The sequence below is a fragment of the Phalangium opilio genome, unplaced genomic scaffold (genome assembly GCF_054372755.1).
Source record: "Phalangium opilio isolate 3A_F unplaced genomic scaffold, DU_Popi_V2 ptg000053l_1, whole genome shotgun sequence".
NCBI lineage: Eukaryota > Metazoa > Arthropoda > Arachnida > Opiliones > Phalangiidae > Phalangium > Phalangium opilio.
The window spans coordinates 4,689,673-4,709,296 of NW_028324172.1; the positions used below are offsets into that span (position 1 = coordinate 4,689,673).

General features: G+C 36.7%; 2 protein-coding genes and 3 long non-coding RNA genes across 5 annotated transcripts; 4 read left to right on the forward strand and 1 right to left on the reverse strand.

The window, feature by feature from the left end:
- The first annotated feature begins 355 nt into the window (after positions 1-355).
- Positions 356-1,264, forward strand: LOC149673195 (uncharacterized). Its single transcript, XM_089840224.1, has 3 exons — positions 356-428; positions 754-1,156; positions 1,225-1,264. Exons 1-3 carry the CDS (start codon positions 356-358, stop codon positions 1,244-1,246), a joined length of 498 nt encoding a protein of 165 aa, XP_089696350.1. The 3' UTR covers positions 1,247-1,264.
- An 88-nt stretch (positions 1,265-1,352) lies between these two features.
- Positions 1,353-2,008, forward strand: LOC149673196 (uncharacterized). Its single transcript, XR_016367106.1, has 3 exons — positions 1,353-1,603; positions 1,667-1,742; positions 1,810-2,008. It is a non-coding gene; the product is annotated as an uncharacterized LOC149673196 (long non-coding RNA).
- Positions 2,009-3,219: 1,211 nt separating this feature from the next.
- On the reverse strand, positions 3,220-5,576 carry LOC149673197 (nuclear apoptosis-inducing factor 1-like). The gene is made up of 3 exons (XM_089840225.1): positions 5,152-5,576; positions 3,362-3,488; positions 3,220-3,252 (listed from the first exon to the last, which is right to left on the reverse strand). Exons 1-3 carry the CDS (start codon positions 5,574-5,576, stop codon positions 3,220-3,222), a joined length of 585 nt encoding a protein of 194 aa, XP_089696351.1.
- Positions 5,577-13,102: 7,526 nt separating this feature from the next.
- On the forward strand, positions 13,103-13,669 carry LOC149673198 (uncharacterized). Its single transcript, XR_016367108.1, has 2 exons — positions 13,103-13,389; positions 13,464-13,669. It is a non-coding gene; the product is annotated as an uncharacterized LOC149673198 (long non-coding RNA).
- Positions 13,670-16,129: 2,460 nt separating this feature from the next.
- LOC149673199 (uncharacterized) lies at positions 16,130-17,937 on the forward strand. The gene is made up of 2 exons (XR_016367109.1): positions 16,130-16,605; positions 16,669-17,937. It is a non-coding gene; the product is annotated as an uncharacterized LOC149673199 (long non-coding RNA).
- Positions 17,938-19,624: the final 1,687 nt, after the last annotated feature.

Genomic DNA, 19,624 nt, shown 5'->3' on the forward strand with positions numbered 1-19,624 from the left:
CTTGGACATTTACGCCACGGGAAGTAGTCGGCAGAGCATCTCTACAAGTAATGAGTTGGGACGTCAAGGAGGCCTTTTCAGTTTCAAGTGATTTGACCCGCTCTTCAAGTTCTTCAATCTTGGTTTGTAAGGTAACTACAATAGTTTCCGTAGATTCTAGTTTTTCGAGAATTTTGTCAAGAATGGAGTCCGGGTCACGAGTCAAGCTGTTGGTACGGAGCAGCTGGTTCAGGGCATCATGCACCTCGTTCATGGTAAGAGCCTGTGTATCGGACTCGATAATCATGCTCGAAGAGGAACCACGTCCTAAGTCGCTAGAACGGCTCGATTGCTTAGAAGCCTCTGCATTAGCCGAATGACACTTAGAGCAGGTTGTGGACGTGGTGCACTTCAGATGTGCGCGATTCTTGCAGGGATCAGAGCAGCAAGTAGATATTTTTTGCTTACCAAAAAAGGGTGCTTGACAAACCCAACAAAGGTCCTTAGCAGGAGCCATCTACTTTAAGCACCGCAAGGGTAGGGTAGTCGATTTAAGCCTCGGCTTAATTAACACGGTAAAAATAAGTTTGAAAAAAATAACTGCGCGAGTTTGAAAAAGAAAATTTGCACGAGCAATAAAAAACACGTCTTATCAGCACGAGAACTGAATAATGATATATATATATATATAACGTTCAGCTTTGACAAGACAACTTACTAGAACTCTCTCTACACAATGACTGAGAAATCTACAACGCTTGCAACAAACTAAAGCAACCTACCGTCTTAGTAGTGATGACAGTGGCAAGCCAATAAACCTCATCAACGGGAACTATTGTACAGTGAAGGTCTGTCTATTATCGTTTGACACTTTACACTACGATCCCTCAGTGTTCTATGTTGAATCACTACATGAACCCAACACCACTTACCTCAGAGACGACTTCACTTCTAGCAATGTCCATATCACGTTCAATGGTAGCCTCTACAGCATTGAAGCCATCGCCATACCAACTCTCACTGTACAGGTTTGCCAAAGAAATTGTCTGTTTCCCTACAGCGATTATGGCGAATCACAGCAGACGTTACAGTTAATTGTGGTAATACACTCAATTACTACCCTTCGTGAGGACATAGTTGAAGAACGCGTCAACACAATGCCTCTGTCTTCAATAACGTAAGCACATTATTAGTAGGTCTGTTTCAATTATGATCTAAAGAAATAATGATGATCATATTTTGTAGAATATCACATTACAATGGATGATTCATCTCACAGAAATGGTAAACTTATCACTCGCAGCAGCTTAGTTTCCATCCCGGTTTGAGCCGAGTAAACAACACATCTTACCCATTTGAAGTTTGAGACTATATGTTGAGGCGAATGTAACCGAAAGGCGTCTTATGCGTCTCTTTAACTAATATGACGTCATCATCCAAATAAATCACAATGCGAATCGCCAAGTCAAATTCCCAGGCATTGGTCCAGCCTATCACTCTGTCCATACGTCTATGGTTCCACTCTCCTGACTAGGGTTCAGTTCAAGCCCTTGATGTAGCCAAAAATGTGTCATTACAACCAGAGATGCTTCCCATATCGCTCAAGCTTTCGCTGTAGAGCCTGGTAACGCTGAAAAGGAAATGTATTAATTAATGGACATTTAACATTTACGACCAAATAATATAGATATCTGTTAAATGAGTGTAGCTCTTTGCTGATGACGTTAAGCGTATCTTCGATGAACCTATGTGATTGGACGATGGTCGAAGTGATGTAAACTGAACCTGTGAAGAAAGTGAGTGCTTATTATTCTCGCTCCATATATTTAGGACCAGGCTGAATTTACAATGGTGAAAAGATGTTTATTAACAATTACGCATCGCAAGAAACGTGACAAGCATGAACCTCCTACAGACTATAAAGGTGCGAGGCACACCATGAAATCAAGAACATGCAATAGAAAATAATGAGAGTAATCGTTTTTAAATATAGCATAAGCATGCTTAATAAAAACATTAAATTACAATAAAAGCGCATGCCAGACTAGGCATGTAAACATTAAATTAAATTAAATGACAATAAAAGCGCATGCCAGACTAGGCATGTAAACATTAAACTAAATTAAATGACAATAAAAGCGCATGCCAGACTAAGCATGTAAACATTAGATTAAATGAAATTACAATAAAAGCGCATGCCAGACTAAGCATGTAAAACATTAGATTAAATTAAATTACAATAAAAGCGCATACCAGACTAAGCATGTAAAACATTAAATTACAATAAAAGCGCATGCCAGACTAAGCATGTAAAACATTAAATTAAGATAAAAGCGCACGCCAAATTTTGCGTGTTATAAATAAATGAAATGAAAAAAATGATGATTGAGAAAAGTGCATGCCAAATTAAGCGCGAAATAAATAATACAAAATAAATAATACATGAAATTAAGCAATACAGTAATGAAAATAAGCAATACAGTAATGAAAATAAGCAATACAGTAATGAAAATATACAATGAAAATGTGCAATTTAAAGGTACAATGAAAATAAGAAACAAAATAGAAAAAGGTGCGTCTTAAATTAAGCGCGAAATAAATTATAGAAAACAATTTGCATATCAAGTTTTGCATGCAATAAATAAATAAAAAAATAACCAAAAAAAGAGGACTTCACGGAAACATGCGTGCAACTAAGGTTTTCAACGCTTCAGCCTGGACCATTGCAGCCTCAGCCTGAAGCTTAGCAGCCTCGGCTTGAATTTTAGCTGCCTCAGCCTTCAACCTTTCTGTTTCATTTTTTTGCTTCTCATTTTCGGCTTTTCTTTCCATCTTAAGTTTCTTAGACTCCAGCCTGGCCCCTTCTTGTTCCAACCTCACCCGTTAATTTTCTGCCAGAACTCCCATTACGGAGTGAAGGTGTTCTTCATTCGCATTAGCTTCATTGGCAGATACAAGAAGCTCTTCTTTGAAGGTTAAAGGTCTCTTGCGACTGTTCCTGCTAGGCAATTCAGCTGTAAAAGAACTGTGTTCAGTTATGATACCAAATACTAAGCAGCGGACGAACACACTGTAAGTGTACGATGTACGTAATTCATCCGCTGTTGTGTTAATGAAACAATTTCATTTTCTCAGAGCAATGTCTTTTACAAGTAAATTCTCGCAAGATAACAACGAATGTTGCGACAAAAGTTAATGTCATCTTGTGAGGTTCAAATGTTTAAGAACAAAACAAGGTCATTATTTCCCCATTCCATAGATGACGCCAAATAACTGTGTCGAGGATTATGTTCGATACCACAGCAGAAGGTACCAAACATATGAGGAAATAACTATTAACAGGTAACGTTATGATAAACGCCTAGCCACGGGAGTAAATTACCCAATTCTTAGAACACTGATAGACATCCGTATTGTATAGTATACGACTTACAATTGGTATCAGACAGTGGCGGTTGGCCATCACTGGTGGTTGCGCTAACAGTTGTTGAGCAACTTGCATCGGGATCCTGGATAATAAGGAATTAATTAATATTAATCACGCTTCCAAATCCCTCAACGCAACTGACATCCAAAACGTCGTCATGGCTACTATTTAACGGACAAAAAAATAACTTGGTCATATTTTAATGTATTGAATCGTGTTAGTAATGTAATATGTGTAGGAGTTCAATGTTGACATGGTAATTGAAATATGAGAGGGAGCCGAATCACAGCCAAATATTGAAATGTGTTATAGGACATGTAGGAAAGAATTACAAACACTATACAATAAGAAGCTGCTTTGAGCGTTTTTATATGTCTATTCCATTGTTTGAATTAAACATTTCATTTGGTCATGAATTATCTCAACACTTATCATAAAATTGTTGCGTTTAGACCTTTTCAAAATGATTAAAACCGGTTTCAATGTGTCTAGTTCATAATGTTGTATTGTATAATAATAATCTTAAGCTTTTGCTTTCGAAGGGATATCCACACGAAGCCTATGGCCTTCATGTTCGTTCAACTGGACATTTGGCAACTACAGGTAAACAACCCGGTCGTACACTTGCATTTCCACCGGGAAAAGTCTTTGAAAGCGTATGATTATTATGTTTATACGACAAGAAAAACTAGAGTATATTACAATGTGAGACGAAGTCACAAATATTGGCATTTTTAGGATTGTTTATGAAACTATCAGTGAACGTTGGTAAGGTGACAAGTATTTGACAACTAGGCCATTTGCTACAGTATGTTTAGGTTACTTACACGACTTCGCAAGGTACAGGTTGTGAGGAAGAGCTGCAAGTCTCGCTGTAAATGTAACAATAACTCTGTTAATAGTTACTAGACCAACTAATAACATTCTACAATTGTCCAGGAACCCTCTGAAGAAGGGTTAGGTCACAAACAACATTGCATAATTCCTCAAGGTGCTGGCTTTTACATCTGAGAGCCGGTTGTCCTCGTAGTAAACAGGTAAAACAAATTATAAGATTTCAAGCTCACTTTTGATGTAAATCTACCGTTTAGAGCTGACACTAACTTTAAAGATGCAATACTTATTGCTGTCAAGGAGTACACAAATATTGTGTCAGTCATCGAACATTAGCAAATAAGGAACTCTTTTCTTAAGAAGCCAATGTTCATGGACAGAGCAATTCTTGTAGTTTAGGCTCTAATCATTTAGGTAAAATGCACCGGGATGTAGGGCTTGAAATACTTATGTGGCAAGTATTACATTTTAGGGCCTTGATTTACAAATAGATACAATTGCACAATAGGTACCATTAACAACAATCTCTAATAGGGAACAAAATTGTACGAATAACAGCGGAAAGACCACTTCACACAGATTCACTTCTGATGCGTTTGAAATAGGGAAATGAATTGGAATAGTTGCTTAAACAGTGATGAAAATACGTACATAACACGTTAGGTCACACCTGTTATTAGATGGGACTGTTGGTACAAACAATAACAATAGGATGAGGAAAATTCTGAAAGAGGTAGTTCCAAATGTAAATGCTCTCATTAATGGGTTAGTAAAACCAAAAAACTCACGATCTTCCAACCTTATCAAGTTGAAGGAGTACCTTAATGTACACTTGTACAAAATATGGACTTACCGGCATAATTTGTTTACTATTCTTACCATATATCTTTGGATTACAATAAGTTACTTACGTTTCATTAAATTGTGGCGCTGACGAAGGTCCTGGAAGAGAGGGTATATCCGAAAGTTCGTAGCCTCCTGCTATCCCAAAAATGGAGGCCCTAGGAATCAATGCAGCCAAACGAGACTCAATGGGTGTGAGCTCGCTGGCACGATTGATTCCTCCCCCAGTCTTTTTCGTTTCCGAGGCTATTGTAGCTACTTTATTTTTTAAATAACTCTTTAAAGCAGCCCACTTTTTTCTTATTTCTTCGCCAGCGCGCTGTTGCCGACTGATGTGGTTCACACGATCTGCAATCGTTTTCCACATTTTGCGCCTCTCCTCTTGGGATTTCCCGTACTGATTGTTCAGTAACGAGGGCACTGCCTCAAGTTGGGAGACAAGACATTCCATCTCGTCATCGGAATATGGACCCTTCCTCAGTTTCGGTGCCATTTCTTAAGCTATATGGCTTACTAATTAGAAACGAATATTAGCAAAACTAGAATGTATGAACATGTAACTGCCATCGTGTAAGATGGAGTAAAATGTATCAACCTTGATAAATTAACAGTTTCATTTATTTCCTATTTAACAATTTCATTTATTTTTGTATTTGACAAATTACAAACATGACAAGGGAAAACAAAACGATTAAAACGAATGTTTGTTAAAAATTAAAAGTCACATTTAAAATATAATCGTACAACCATGAATGATCATTATTACATTACCTTATTTCGTGCAGTAAAAACGATCGAAATGAAAGTTCGTGAAATTGTTCACGTCTGATTAGGGGTTTCGGCGCTAGATGGCACGGTACACCGAACAGTAAGGTCAAAGATCTCTTGCACTGACCTTTAAAAGTTCAATACACTTTTTAAGTTGTGTTAACTGGCCTTGCACCAAAATATAGTTACGATTACTTGAAGAGCTGAACTGAACCAGAATGTTCAGGTCCTGCCCATATGGACATCCAATCCCCACCCCTAGGTCAAAATAGCGTCATCAGCATGATATCCAACCAACAGCCCTAAGTTCGATCCTTACCGACTAATCAGCGAGTCTGGGGGAGGAGCATACTTTTTCTGCAGAATACGGCCCCAGATCCTGAATTTAGGAAACGAGAAAATGAAAGGAGAAGAGTGTTAGCAGCTGAAAAAAAGGCTGTTTCGGGAACAGGTTCTAGCACACCCAATGGTGGTCCTACCGCGAGGCCAGTTGGCCACGATTCTGCGAAAGATGATGCATTAAATAAAAGCTCTATTGAAAGTACTGTAAGCGTAGGCATATCTATTAATGAGGAACCCAATAATGTACAAAATGATAATGCTAATATTAGTGAAATAATCGAAGTCGATGAACAAGTACCTTGTACGTCCCATGGTAATGTCTATCCTTTAGAAAGATTAAGAATCTTGAGACAAAATGAAGAATGCAGTAAGAGGGAGTCGCTAGCAAAGGGGAAAAAGCGAGAGAATGAGTCAAATTGTGAAATTGAAAATCAGGGTGGATTATTTACCAGGAAATTAAAATGGGTTGATGAATGGTATAAAGCAAGCGAACGTGTAAGAAATCAGTTAAGTAAGGCTACTGATCGCTAAGATCCAAATTATAGGGAAAGAGAACGTGTCAGAAACCAATTGTATAAGTCGGTTAAACGCCAAGATACCGAGTATAGCGGTCCGTGACATTTAGGCGCCGCCACTTAGCCGCCAAGACAATTAGGCGCCGTGACAATTAGGCGCCGTGACATTTAGGCTCCGCGACATTTAGGCCCCGTGACAATTAGGCTCAGCGACATTTAGGCGTCGAGACATGTACGTGCTAATAATTTTTCCATTATTTCTTCTAAAAATCCGCAATGACCTCTCAATTTGGCAACCCGTGTATTGTCCCTGTGCGTCACTGCATGACTATGTTCGCAATCCCCATTAAACGACACGAAACCTTACTTGTTTTTACAAAATAATCCTAAAATATTAAAAAAAATAACCTAACCTAACCTAAGTTGGGAAGTCAATGAAAATATACAACAATATTTTGGAAAAGGCCAAAAACGGATTTATGGGATAAGAACGTCGGAGTTAGCGAATCCACTCCCCATCCTCGCATACTTTATTGAGAAACTTCGTCTGCTTATATTTTGACTCCACCCACAAATTCTGTATATAGCTACTTCTAGAGATCGAATTTGTGGGTGGAGTCAAAATATAAGCAGACGAAGTTTCTCAATAAAGTATGCGAGGATGGTACTAGAGGCTAAAGCTATGATCCGACGTTCTTATCCCATAAATCCGTTTTTGAAAAGGCATATAATTTAGGGAAGTCAATGAAGATAAACATCAATATTTGGAAAAGGCATAATATATTGGGAAGTCAATGAAGATAAAAACAATATTTAGGAAAAGGCAAATTATTTTGGGAAGTGAAAGAAGATAAACAATAATTTGGAAAAGGCATATTATTTTGGGAAGTCAATGAAGATAAACAACAATATTTTGGAAAAGGCATATTATTGCCCGAAGCCGCAGTCTGCATTGTATACGCCAAATTTCAAAGCATGATTCAAATCGATAAAAATAGAAACGTAACTGTAGATTATTAAAAATGTCAGCAACTACCACCGTAGACTTGATTCTCGCTTTATCAGATACGCCCAACTTTTTGGGTGTTTTCGCGTAAAATAGGTTACCTAAGGTCACCAGATATCCCGCATCGCTAATTATAAATTTAGATCAGCACTATGAAAAGGGGTCTCACTGGGTCTCGGTCTTTATAGACGGAGCTCGTGTAGGGTATTATTTCGATAGCTACGGTTTGCCACCATTTCTGCCTAGTATAAGAAGATTTTTATCTTTAAAAGTGCTTTCTCAAAAATTCAAGTTTGAGCAACTTAAAAATTACGCCGAGCTCGCTGGCTTAAAAAAATTCAAGTTTAAAAAAAACTTGAAAAGCACTCGGAGTTCGCGGACTTTCTCAAACCAAAAACTCTAGTTTTAAAATAAACTTAACAAGTTGGGAAAGCCAAAATATTACCTCTCCGAGTGGAGATGACTATCACTACCCCTTAAACTACCTAAATATATGCATCTATCGCTTTTTTTAATTCTTTGCAAGTGCTGGAATTTAATTTTAAAATAGTCAATTGTTCAAGCCTTTTCAATATCTCTCAATTGCTGTGGAAACTCTACTCTCTCGCTATACCTCAACCGTATTCTTAGTCTACCAGTATGATTTGTAACATTTGTCCATATCAAAGCTGAATCATACCTCACCACACAAAAAGCAAATGCCCCAAAACATGGAAGCCACAACCCAATCACACATAAGCTAGGCTCCCACTTAACCAAAATAATTATTAAACAGTTAAATACTCACAAAGATTGGCAAAATCAATCTCCTTCAGTAATACATAGCGCTTAAATATATTATTTTCCGAACAAAATTAATCGAGCAAATTTAACGCTTAACTTCTTCTCTTGAAATTCTATCAAAGAGTGATTCAACTTGTTTAAAAAAGGTTTTTTTCGCAAATAGGGCGCTATCATATCAACCGCAATTCCGTCATATTTAAAAAATATACATTGCCAACACTTTTTTAGACACAATAGTGGAAGTTTTAGTCTCATTTAAAACATGTAAAACAATTATCTCATCTACAAATAGCTTACACATTTCTTTTTTAACAATATCTAGCCGTTTGGATTTTTCTAAAGCAATCTTACCACCAAAATATTTTTTGATATAGAATAAATGTTCTATGTTCTTCATTTTTGAAAATATATTTTTTAGCGTTTGTAATGATTACTCTCTACACCTACACTAATCTAACAAGGAGTATAAATCCACTAGTGGAAGCAGTGTTTTTATTGAAAATATATTTTTTAAGCGTTAAATCTAACTGGGAGTAATATGAAAGGAGTAGAAGCTTATCTCTCTTAGGAAATATGAAATTTTATCTTAACAGTTCGTTAAATCATAGGTTTATAACGAAAAAACGCGGAAGGGGAAAACGAGCAGACAACAACGATTTTTGGAGGTAGAAGTTTAAGAGCGCCATCTGTCGTCCGTGCCAAAGTTGAACTTCCACTCGAAAGGCAATGGGAAAGTGGATAAAATAATGCCATCAGATATTTAACTGCGTCGATATATTTAACGACTTGACCCATGACATGCCCTTAACACTGGCTTCTATGAATCCTATTTATTCTTGGATGCTAGGAAACTTGGTAGACGTAACAGTCTGTACCAAGTACCCAAGCATCCTTCAATAAACGCCTGGCAACATTGTGGTACGCATGGTACAAATAAAAAATAGGATGTGTATTTATCTTTCGACTCACTCCAAGCCTTTAAGCCCTCAATACAGACGATTTGAAACACTATCGTAATTCCTAGTGTCTCGAATCTCTACGTTCCTGTCCATTATGAACAGTGCTGAGAGAATGATACATCAGAAAGAGCCATTCAAATCGAATTGCCGAAAATATTATCCATATTTTCATTTCATATAACTGAGAAAACAAATTATTATGGTTCTGAGAGGAGCTTCCCATTTTGGTTGTTGTTCTCAAAAATATATCGCAATACACGGGCCTCGATAGATATTGGAGGCAATGAAGGAAATATATCACAATGCGTGGGCCTTGATAGATACAGGAGGCAATGTAGGAAATATAACGCAATGCACGGGCCTAAAAAGATATAAGAGACAATGTACGAAATATAACGCAATGCACGGGCCTTGATAGATATAGGAGGCAATGATTTAACGACTTCGGTACTTGGGTTTATCTTTAATATTTAAATAAATATAATTATTTTTAATTATTTTAATCGCCAGTAAATAACTTTAAAAATAGTTAAATCGTTTGAAATAAAGTTGTTCCTATTATCTTTCGAAACTTTGCTAATATTGATGTTTAAAGTGAAGGGTACCCCTCTCGCCCGCTTTTTTCAAATTTTGGGGTATATATACGTTTCGTTTCCATTATAATAATAGATAAAAACGCATTCGCGTGAACCTTTGGTGGAAGCCCTGCCATTGGGAGGCTAGACGTTTCTCGTAACCCTAGCCGATCGCCGCGTATATCTTAAAACCAAATAATAGATAAAAACGCATTTGCGTGAACCGATGGTGGAAGCCCTGCCATTGGGAGGCTAGACGTTTCTCGTAACCCTAGCCGATCGCCGCGTATATCTTGGAACCAAACGATGACGGAGGAAAAGAAGCCAGAATGTACCGACTGGCGTCCATGTGGAATGGACAAAAGACCTGTAGATGGTGGTGCATTGAAGCTGGTGTCAATGTGGAATTGACGAAGAACAGAAGATGGTGGTGCATGGAACCTGGTGTCAAAGTGGAATTGACGAAGAACAGAAGATGGTGGTGCATAGAAGCTGGAGTCAAAGTGAAATTGACGAAGAACAGAAGTTGGTGGTGCTTGGAAGCAAGCACGTACAGACTTGTGTCCATGTGGGATGGACAAAGACTAGCAGATTGTGGTCCTTAGAAGCCAGTTAGTAAAGACTGGTGTTGGTAGATGAATGACCAAATTTCCGTGAACCGCGAACGCGTTCCGGAAATCGGGTATTTGTTTGCTCCGATTTGTAAACTGCGAACGCGGTCACGTGGGGTCTGACAGACAGACAGACAGACAGACACACAGACACACAGACAGACACACAGACACACAGACAGACAGACACGGCCGGTGTAATACCTCTCCGTGACATACGTCACTCGGAGAGGTAAAAATTATGCTGAGTTTGCGCGATTAAAACTAACTTCAAGTTTAATAAAAAAAAACTTGAAAATAACACGGGTTCACGGACTTTCACAAAAAAGAAAATTAAGTTCTTAAAAACCTAAAACGTACACGATGTACACTAATTCAAGTTGAACTTGAATTTTAGCTAAAAAAAAGCTGTTTTGAAACAGTTCAAACACTGTCGAGGAACTTAAAGTCTTAAAAAAACTGGTAAGATCAATTTTTTAAAAAGGCTTTGAAAGTATCATGTCTCGGAGGGAGAAATCGCAAGAGAAGAGAATGGTCATAGGAGAGCGCCGAGTACTATTTATAGGTTTTAAACGACTTGAAATCCGTTTTTTTTTTCGACCAATAAGGAGGATGGAAAATCTGGAGAGTGAGCCAGTGACGGCGTGGGTTTTTGCTATTTTCCAACCGAAGCGGCTTCTCCATGAGCATTTCGATTTAGTTCATCATGATTAGTTCGAAAATCAGTTCGAGGGAAGCTTTATGGTTCCATTTCTTACCCGGCATATCTTCCCTTTACATAAGCTTAAAATCATATTAAATCTTTAAATCATATTAATAGAAAATAATACAAAATATACTGGTTATTTCAAAAAGGGTGGGAGGACCAAAGTACTGTGTGTTAATTTAATTTCACTGTGCATTTTATTTTACTATGCATTTTAATTAATTGTATACCTATTTTTAATTTAGCGCGGATTAATTCTACAAACGTATGAGTATCTTTGTCCGTTAGAGAGTATTTTTCAAATGCGTTCAAAAGCGCTTTTTATATTTCGTCTAAAATCTAAATATATGTAAATTCTTGATTAAGATTTCGTTTAGTCACACTTAATTATCTAAATTATAAAAAGGAGTGGTTTATAGATCCTTTAATTAATGCTTCCTTCAAATTCAATGAATGAATATTTATTCACTTTTCACATAGGTGAATCTGTTTTAAATCAGGGAGGAGCAAGTAATTGCTCAGAAATAGTACTATTTACAGTTTTTAACAAAATTGTAAAATTATAAGTACAAATAAAACAGAAATAGAAATAAAAGTGCACGGTGCAGTGAGGATAAAGCATCCTTCAGGCGCCCACTGAAGAATACGTGCACTGTAAAAAAGTGAGGTTCATCTTTGATTGGTTAGGCGTGCATAGCCCCGACACTGTGGTGGTACGCTTTAACATTCAAATTTGAATAAATGCTTTGCGTTCAAATTTGAACAGAACACTATTGTTCAAAATTAAACGCTCACGCATTCATATTTGAACGGCGCATAAGAGGTTGGTATATCGTGTAAATTTAAGCACGAAACCGCTCAAATTTAATTGGAAAATTAAACGTTTAATATTGAATCTTTATGCATTCATTATTGAGCAACACCGGAGAGTTTGATCTAGCGTTCATATTCAATTGCTTACGTTCACAATTGAGCAGTTCAACATTTAATAATACATGGTGGACAAGCGTTTGATGAAGCATTGAAATTTGACAGTTATAGCGTTGAATTTTGAATAGAGAAATTTGTTTTCAAATTCCATCGCTGAATGCATCATGATAAGGCATACTATATTAAATATACGCACTGATAAGGAAGAAATCTAAAGCTTGTACATCTGAGGGCGGGTGAATTTGAAACACAAACTATAATCGTTGTGTTAAATAATAATTCAGTTATATGAAGAAAGTCTGCACTTAAGGAAAGCGTTCATTATCAAGTTCTTTCCGATTATAACGTTGTAGCAATAAGTTATATTATCAAACTATTTGAAGGCCTATGTAAATATAAGGGAAAGGTGAAATACGCAATAATCCGTAACATTTCCTTTGATATTATTTTATAATGATGTTTATACAGGCAAATATATATTTAATTCAAGGTAAATAATCAAATTATAGTAAATTGTTGAGAAATTATTGTATTTTTAATGAAAGCTTTGTTTGTAGTACAAATTTACAGCAGCAGAATCAAGTAATTTTAGGGCACAATTAATTTTGTTTGGCACACGTTTTGCGATTGAACAATTTCGTTCTCGTTTGAACGCCCATATCACACTCGTTTCAACGCCCATATCACACTCGTTTCAACGCCCATATTGCACTCGCTTGAATGCCCATATCGCATTCGTTTGAACGCCCATAATGCACTCGTTTGAAAGTCCAAAAAATTTTATTTGAACATCTAAAACGCTCTTTTTTTAATACTAATACTAATACAATCATAAGTAACATAATAACCATAAGTATGACAATTAGCCAAAACTAACTATAAACCTATTTTCGGACCTTTTACGTCATCATAAGTTCGCGCCCAGCACAGAGACCCCTAGCGGTGGAAAATGAAGCTACTTCCGCCTCATATTGAAAATCCGGTTCAGAGTTTTAAAGAGACGCCATTGAAATTTGAGTCGACGGTCCTAAGCCTTGGTTATATAGTTGATTTGTATTGACTTTTTACCGATTTTAGCGCGACCACATTACGAAGTTGAAAATTGCACTGGGTAGGTTTAGTTACCGAATATTTAGACTTCAAAAGGCTTATAATTTTTGGTGCTGAAATATCCGACTTTCAAAGTGAAACATACAAACACCGCGACCCTGCGAGCTTGTACAATAAATAGTAGACGAGCTATTTCCGACACAAATACGTTCAAGGAGAAGGTTTATTGTGATTGGCTAATATTGTAGAACTACGTCATTCGCCAAAGACCAGCATGAAGTACTCGACGGGGTTGCAAGTCCTGGCCTGATGTAAGTGAGAGTGTCAGTGTTGATTATAGGTTTCATTTTGAAATTTGCATTATTACAACAGGAAGAGTCATACTTATGTTTATTATGTTACTTATGATACAATCCTATTTGAACGCCAAAACGATCGTATCTGAACGCTTCATTACCCCAAGGCGGTTATTCAAAATTGAAATTGAATGGGATAAAGATTCATTTTTGAATGGTTATGTATAAGTTGTTCAAAAATGAATGGTTGAGTTAAGTTTTGATCGACATGACGGTAGTTTGATCAAAAATAAATGCTCATGACTGGTTTTGAACGCCTAAAACTCCCCTTGTTCAAAATTGAATGTCTCTGGTTAAATGTGAACGCGTCAATAGAGGATTGTTCAAAATTGAACGGTCACTATCAGCTTTGAATGCCAAAAGCACACTTAATTTTTACAGTGTAGAGAAATCATCTTAGTTGATTTGATGTACTTTAGAAAGGATGATGCTAGCGCCATTAAGACCACACAGGAAATCATCGTCAACCAGATAGTTCCGTTGAAGCCTTTTATCGCCAGACGACTTTCAGCCCTATTTCCTTTATTCTTGACACACGTTAAGATACAATAGGACACAGTTTGCAAAGCTGGTGACACGTGACTTCGATACAATACTCCAAAATTTGGGAAATAAGTTATAGCAACCGCGTCTGTAATCTATTAAAAGAAAATTACGTTACGCACATGAACCGTGAAAGTATTTTATATTTTAACTCGTATTGAATTTAAATCTTCCTCGTTCAGTATTCATACCCCATGTACTATGGCTTTCTCCCATGAGTGCTTCTCATCACTCAAAATTGTTTCATTAAGCTGGATCAGGTCGTTACGTGCTTTGTTATTATCCACCCATTTCAACCTGTTGTAACCATCTTAACTCAGAAATCAAATTAAATTTTCGATTAATCTTTAAATTAATAATGAAATACCTTAAATTAACATTATAAATAGATTGCTAGCCCTTTAAACTTAAACCTATCCCTTTAAAAAACTGAAAAGAAATTCGTTCGTACAAAAGAAAAGGAACTAGCCCCTCAATGTTGACACAGAACGTTCTAGAACTATCCTATACCCCTATATCCACAGTGTAAAGTGAAATACCTAGCAACGAAAACTTTTTCCAAGAACCCAGAGAAATGTCATCCTGATTTAGACCCCAAGCAACAAGACCTTGAGTCACTATCCTGGTACCTGGCCCGAGAAACTTCTAGAACATTTTTTTTTAACCCTTAAACTGACCAATCCCCATTTGGTCCCAGATTTAAAAGTTTTGCCTATTCGTTGATAACATGAATCCGCCCGGCTACGTCATAAATATGATCCACTATTCGCCAAACCGAAGTCAATCAACAAACGTCATTGTCCCAGAAATCCTTGCGAGAAACTAGAAGTTATATATACGAAGTCCCTCCTGTCCCACCCTCAGTCGATTCCTGAACTGCTTAACGAAACCCTGTCGGCTCATCCTTAAGAAACCCTTAGAAATCCGGAGTATTATTTTATATCGGAGATATTTTTTATTCATTTTGATACCTTTATTTTTCATCAATTTGAATCCCCAAGTTTTCGGAAGAGAATCGGAGAGATTTTTTATTCAATTTGATACCTTTATTTTTCGTCAATTTGAATCCTTGATTTTTTGGAGAAACTCGGAAACAATTTTTTTTAAACCCTTAAGTTGAAGAAGAGAAGGAGCGCGAGTGCGCGAGATATTAAAAGAAAAAAAAAGAAAATAATTAACCCTTAAAACGCGAGAAAAGAAAAAAAAAGATCCTGAATTAAAACCCTTAAATCGAGAAAGAAAGAAAAAAGAACCCTTAACCCTTGAGAAGAATATGGAAAAGAGGAGCAACTTGTCGTAAGAAATTAAAAACTTGAAACTATTTTGATAAACTGACTTGAAACTATGGTTAAAGAACTGAGATTATGGTTGACGGATTGATTCATTTTTTAAAATCTTAACTTTTTATTTTTTGAACATTATTGTTTTTATTGCATAACTGCACGATTTGAACCTAAACAACCCCTAAAATTTAAATTTGAAACTTAAAGGAGACATTCCATAGAGGTTATAAATTGCAAACCTCCCTTTTGATTTTTGTTTAATTTTTTTATTTTGACCCCTATAAAAGTGTGTGGAAATTTATGAACAAGATTGAATATTATGTTGAATATTAAAATTTGGATTAGAATCTATTTTGACTCTCAATTGACACATACCATCAAAACGCGGTCACTTTTGATTCAGAAATTTTATAAGCCCCTCGTTCCCGTTAAAAGGCCTTAACTCTCCACAACTGACTGCATTCTAACATCTAGTCTAGCGTTAGCGAGGTTGAATCATAAGTGAAAAGAGGTAGGTGTTTGTCTTGCATCTTCCTAACCCCTCTAGTAAGACGTAGAACACCCCACCTTACCCCCATAAAATCTTAAAGAGAGCAGAAAGAAAAGGCTTATAATAGACTAGTGATAACTATCTATAGAACACGAGCCATTCTAATTTTGATTTAAACATAACATGATTATCTCTCATCCCCACCGGGTATGACTTCTGTTCCATTCCTTATGCCTATTGTCCATGATAGGACCGGTTAGAAAGAAAACATTCTTTTCTCATTCGTGGGGGTGAATAATATGAAGTAATCCTTTAGTATCGTCCATTGTCGGCTACCATTAAGATTTCAATGGCGGACCTCTCGGAAAAACTATTCACTCACTCACGTGACCCAATAAATTCTAAGAAGAGGAAACTCTAGAAACTTCTATTCGCTTCTTCGGATTATTTCGAAAAAGCCAACAAAAAATAAAATTTTGCACAGTTTTTTGTGCAGTAAGTAGCCTGTAGAGTGGAGACTTGGGCGCGGCGTGTCAGACGACAGAAGTGTTGCATTCACGAAATTGTAGCGTTTGCAACTGGAAAGGAAAATTAAGTTTGCCTATGTGAATATTCTTGTAAGTAATTTAACGCTGTCCATATATTCATAATCGTTTTACGTTGTTTAGTTAAAGTATTTTCTACAAAAAGCTCGTGAATCGAAATTGGTTGATGATAACAAGTCTAAGGTGAGTTTAAAATGTTTTTAAACGCATTAACTGAAATCATACGTAATATGAACGATATAAGCTAAGCATTTCTTTAATACCATAGAACAACAAGACCAAACAAACGATTGTAGTCATAAAATTCAGTGTGTTTCCCTTTTAATAGTATAGTCAGAGTTAATTCTTCAGATTCACATTATTTATTGATATCTCTTATTTCACTTTAAATAACGTTGTTCAAAGCAAGAAGAAATGGCGCTATTATGAACCGCCTTCTCTTCTTAACCGTTTTCGCGCCAAAATGTAGGGTGGGGCACGAAACAGTCCTGCTTGTCTCTCTCTTTATGTGAACGTATCATATACAGGGTGTTTCTGGCAAGTCTAGCACAAATTATGGGGGCAATTTAGAATTAATATTTGAGTATTTTACGGATCACTCCTTAAAGGAAAAGTTCAGGGTACCAAACATTAGACCTTAAATTAACGGCTTCGTTTAGAAGATATCGAAATGATTGAAAAAAATTATAATTTCCCTAATTAAGATTAAAATCCAATTAATTGACCCAAAAATTGAAGAGAGAAGCCGCGCCATTTTTAAAAGTCACGTGAAAAACTCGCACACACACCGTTATTGGCCAAATGGCTAGCGAATAGGAAAGTTAGATTTCTCTACTGCAGACTACTTTCAAAATAGCCCACTCGATCACGCGCATCACGACGTAAGGTGCTTGCGCTAATTCTCACCAGAAGCTTGGCTTACAGGAGTGCCCCAAACTCCCGGCTTTGTTTTAGCATTTGTCAACTTTTCTTATTTTGACGATAGACTTTATATTTTAATCGATTAATCTTTTAAATGCCCCACCCAACAAGTAAGGATAACATTTAAAAATCGCCAAGGGTTTTCGCGACATCTGCCCCTCTGCATGTTTACAAATCATAGAAATTTGGTTCAAGAGGTCTAGGTTTTATAATCTATTACTCCCCAAAAGGCAAGTTTTGGACAAGTAGAATGGGGCTGGTTTTTTATCGTGGAAAAAGGTTGTAAGTACTTAATTTACAATTGTGACATCAGATATTAATCGTTTTAAATATAATCGATTGTAACATAGCTCTTATTAAATTTTCGGGACATTTGGGCCATTAGATCGAAAGATATTGTGCATTAAGTACTTAGTTTAAAATTATGACATTGGAAATAAATTTTAATTAAAATAATAATTCACTCTAAAAGCTTGAATCCTTTTTTATATAATAGAAAAGATTGTAACACACCGCTCATTAAAATTTCAGGACATTTGGACCAGTAGATCTGAAGATATATTCAGTATTATCACTGAACCCATCATTTTGGCTATGAAAATAATTTTTTTAAAAAAACCTATCCACTCTAGAAGCTTGAATCGCTTTTAGAATATAAAAAAACGTCAAAAGACACGTCTAATTAAAATTTCAGCTCATTTCGATCAATAGGACAGAGGATCTGGCCAAAAAACCTACATCCTCCTATAGAACTTAATGTTAGTTTTCGCTGACTTCGAATTTCCCGCCAAGAATCCAAAAGTGGCACGTTTTGGCCGATTTAACGGGCTTCTATAGCGCGAGCAGCTTACGTCGTGATGCGCGTGATCGAGTGGGCTATGCTGAAAGTCAACCCTTCAATATATCAATAAATATCGTCGTCTGCAGTATAGAAATCTAACTTTCCTATTCGCTAGCCATTTGGCCAATAACGGCGTGTGTGCGTGTTTTTCACGTGACTTTAAAGAATGGCGCGGCTGCTCTCTTCAATTAATTGGATTTTAATCGTAATTAGAGAAATTATAATTTTTTTTATCAATCATTTCGATAACTACTAAACGAGGCCGTTAATTTAAGGTCTAATGTTAGGTACCCTTAAGTTTTCCATATTTTATTTATTTATTTATTTATTTATTTACCAGTTAGGTACAGGTAAGCCACTAGAGCTTGGTTAGTACAGCCAAGAGAGAGTAACGATTTAGTGATACATTAGAAAAGAAAAAAAGTTAAATAACAAAATAAAAACGATATGACTTCAGGTCAATTTGGGGTATTATTGAAGTGGGCCGATAACGCGAAATTTAGATTTATCTGAGAAGGATATAATAAATTCAGGGAGTTGCATTCCAATCTGAGATGACAGTGTGGGTGAAATGATGTTGGCGGATAGACGTCAGGGCGCGTGGTTTTGAGAGTTTGAGGGAGTGTCCACGGGTGGAGGGATAGGGTGCAGAATGAAAAAACAGGTTTCGACGTTAAGTGCCAATTTGTTGTTAAAGAAGTCATGAAGTAAAAATAGATTGTTAATTTCGTGGCGGATAATGATGGGATCAATTTTAAGTTTTTCTAATAGAGAAGGGGCTGGGAGTTTGTCTTTTTGGGTTAGTTTCGTAAATTTCTTATGGGCTTTCTGCAGGGCAGTAATACTAAGGGAGAAAGATGGTGTCCAAATAGGGGAGGCATAGTCTAAAATAGGCAGGGCCAATGCGTTGTTGAGGATTTAATGAGGGCTGGGGAACGGTTGTTAAAATTACGTCTAATTAAACCTGATAGGGAATAAATCCTTTTAGAGACTTTATTGGTGTGGGAGGTAAATTTAACGGTTGGGTCCATCGTAACGCCTAGGTCAGATTCAGACAGGGGTAGCACGAATGGGTTGACCGTAGAGACGATAAGTATGCCGCGGGTTAGAGGATCCTAGGTGAAGTACCGCGCATTTATTAATATTGAAGCTGAGGCCATGGTCAGAGGCCCAAGCTTCTATGGAATCCAGGTTAGTTTGAAGGTTTATAGAGTTAGATGGTGATTTTATACGGGATGATAGCTTCGTGTCATCCGCAAAGAGCAAAACTTGCGAAAATTTAACAACACTAGGGAGGGAGTTGATAAATACATTAAA